The sequence below is a fragment of the Anarrhichthys ocellatus genome, unplaced genomic scaffold (assembly GCF_004355925.1).
Source record: "Anarrhichthys ocellatus isolate YVR2014 unplaced genomic scaffold, GSC_Weel_1.0 scaffold8452, whole genome shotgun sequence".
Taxonomy (NCBI): Eukaryota; Metazoa; Chordata; class Actinopteri; order Perciformes; family Anarhichadidae; genus Anarrhichthys; species Anarrhichthys ocellatus.
The window spans coordinates 1-1747 of NW_022288426.1; the positions used below are offsets into that span (position 1 = coordinate 1).

The 1747-nt window shown below is 39.7% G+C and overlaps 1 protein-coding gene across 1 annotated transcript; it reads right to left on the bottom strand.

The window, feature by feature from the left end:
- Positions 1-5: 5 nt before the first annotated feature.
- On the bottom strand, positions 6-1351 carry LOC116380703 (protocadherin alpha-C2-like; the record flags this gene model as incomplete). The annotated part of the gene is made up of 1 exon (XM_031842596.1): positions 6-1351. A coding segment is annotated over exon 1 (1173 nt), but the record flags the coding sequence as incomplete, so codon positions are not given.
- Positions 1352-1747: the final 396 nt, after the last annotated feature.

Genomic DNA, 1747 nt, shown 5'->3' on the forward strand with positions numbered 1-1747 from the left:
CTGACACTAACTACAGCTATCACTGTGTCTATCGGTTCATTTTCTTTGATCGGACTTTTAAATGATTTGATGGATATTTCTGGGTGATTATCATTCATATCTGTTACGGAGATTTTTACTTTACACTGCCCTGATAAACTGTTGACTGCCTTATCCCTTGCTATGATTTCCATTTCATAAGTTTGAATGTCTTCGTAGTTCATCATTCCCTTCACTGTTATTTCACCAGTGGAAGGATTCAGGTTAAACGATCCTTGTGTTTTTTCTGAAGTGTACAGACTATATGTATATTCGATCTCGGCATTTGTCCCTTCATCTAAATCTCTAGCATTCAGCTTTATAACAAGACATCCAACTGGAGAGTTTTCCATAATATTAACGTCAAAATGTTCTTTTTCGAAAGTTGGGGCGTTGTCATTCGTGTCTACCACACCAACAACAATACTGGCTGTGCCAGTGCGCGTGGGGATTCCACCATCCACAGCAGTGAGAATTAAATTGTGTACTGCTTGCTTTTCTCGGTCCAAACCCGTCTTTAATATTAAATCAGCAAATTTGGATCCGTCTCTTCCGGTTTGGATTTCTATGTCAAAGTGCTCACTTTCGCTCAGAAGGTATGTTTTGACTGAATTGGATCCTAGGTCTGGGTCAACAGCGTTATTAACGGAGAATCTCTCACCAGCTGCAGTGGATTCCATAATGTCTAAGTTTATAATATCTCGTCGAAAATGAGGAGCGTTGTCATTGATATCCATTATCTCAATTTCGATGTAAAATATTCTTTGCGGGTCCTCCACGATAGCCTCCATTTTTAGGTAACATGTCGTTGTCTTTATTGCACAGAGATACTCTCTGTCTATCCTCTCAACGATGTAAAGCTCCCCTGATTCTTTGTTCACATCCAGATATCGTTTGCTAGATATGATGTCTAACCGCATCTTCCGCCTGCTCAGAGTCTTCACGTCTAAACCTAAATCAGAAGCTAAATTGGCGACAACCGACCCTTCCTCCAATTCTTCGGGAATAGAATAATGAGTGACGGATATAACCGTGTTCACAAGAGTACCTATAAACAAAAGCGCAGACACATACCTCCTCCATGACTTCCTAGTGTTATGCATTGTCATTACACCGCTAATTAAATGTTCCTTTTCAGTGAGTCCATAAAGATGCAGCATGAAAAATATCCAAAGATAATACACCTTTAGGATGTTTATCAGAAAAAAAACCCTTGTATTAAGACACGTGAGCGCGGAATAAATCCATTAAACCCTGTTCAGCACCAGGACCTGTCCAACCTGCTTTTGTCCGGTCTGTCTCTGGATGAAACACTGTCATGGCGCCTGTATAATCACCGATTAGGACATTAAACCGGGGAACAGCGACGCTAAAGTGCAAGACAATACTTCTGAGCATCATAGAAGGTATGCATGGAAGTAATAACAATATTGAATAAATGTAGAATAAATGACAACGGTGTTTAAATTATAGATTTCATTGACTTCTGTATCAAGGTTGCTAGGGGTTTGTAGATGAGAAACACTGATCTTTACAGAGTTACCTGAATAACAACCACGATTCACGTTTCCTCCATATTATAACATTTTCACTGTCTGGGCACAGGAGGAAAGGGGCAAATAACTTCTGATTTGTGGGATTATTCATAAAGTATGGAGCATATATTGTGTATTTAATTGAACATGATTTAATTTACCTGCAGAGTGGAAGCCGCTGAGCCACTCGTGTC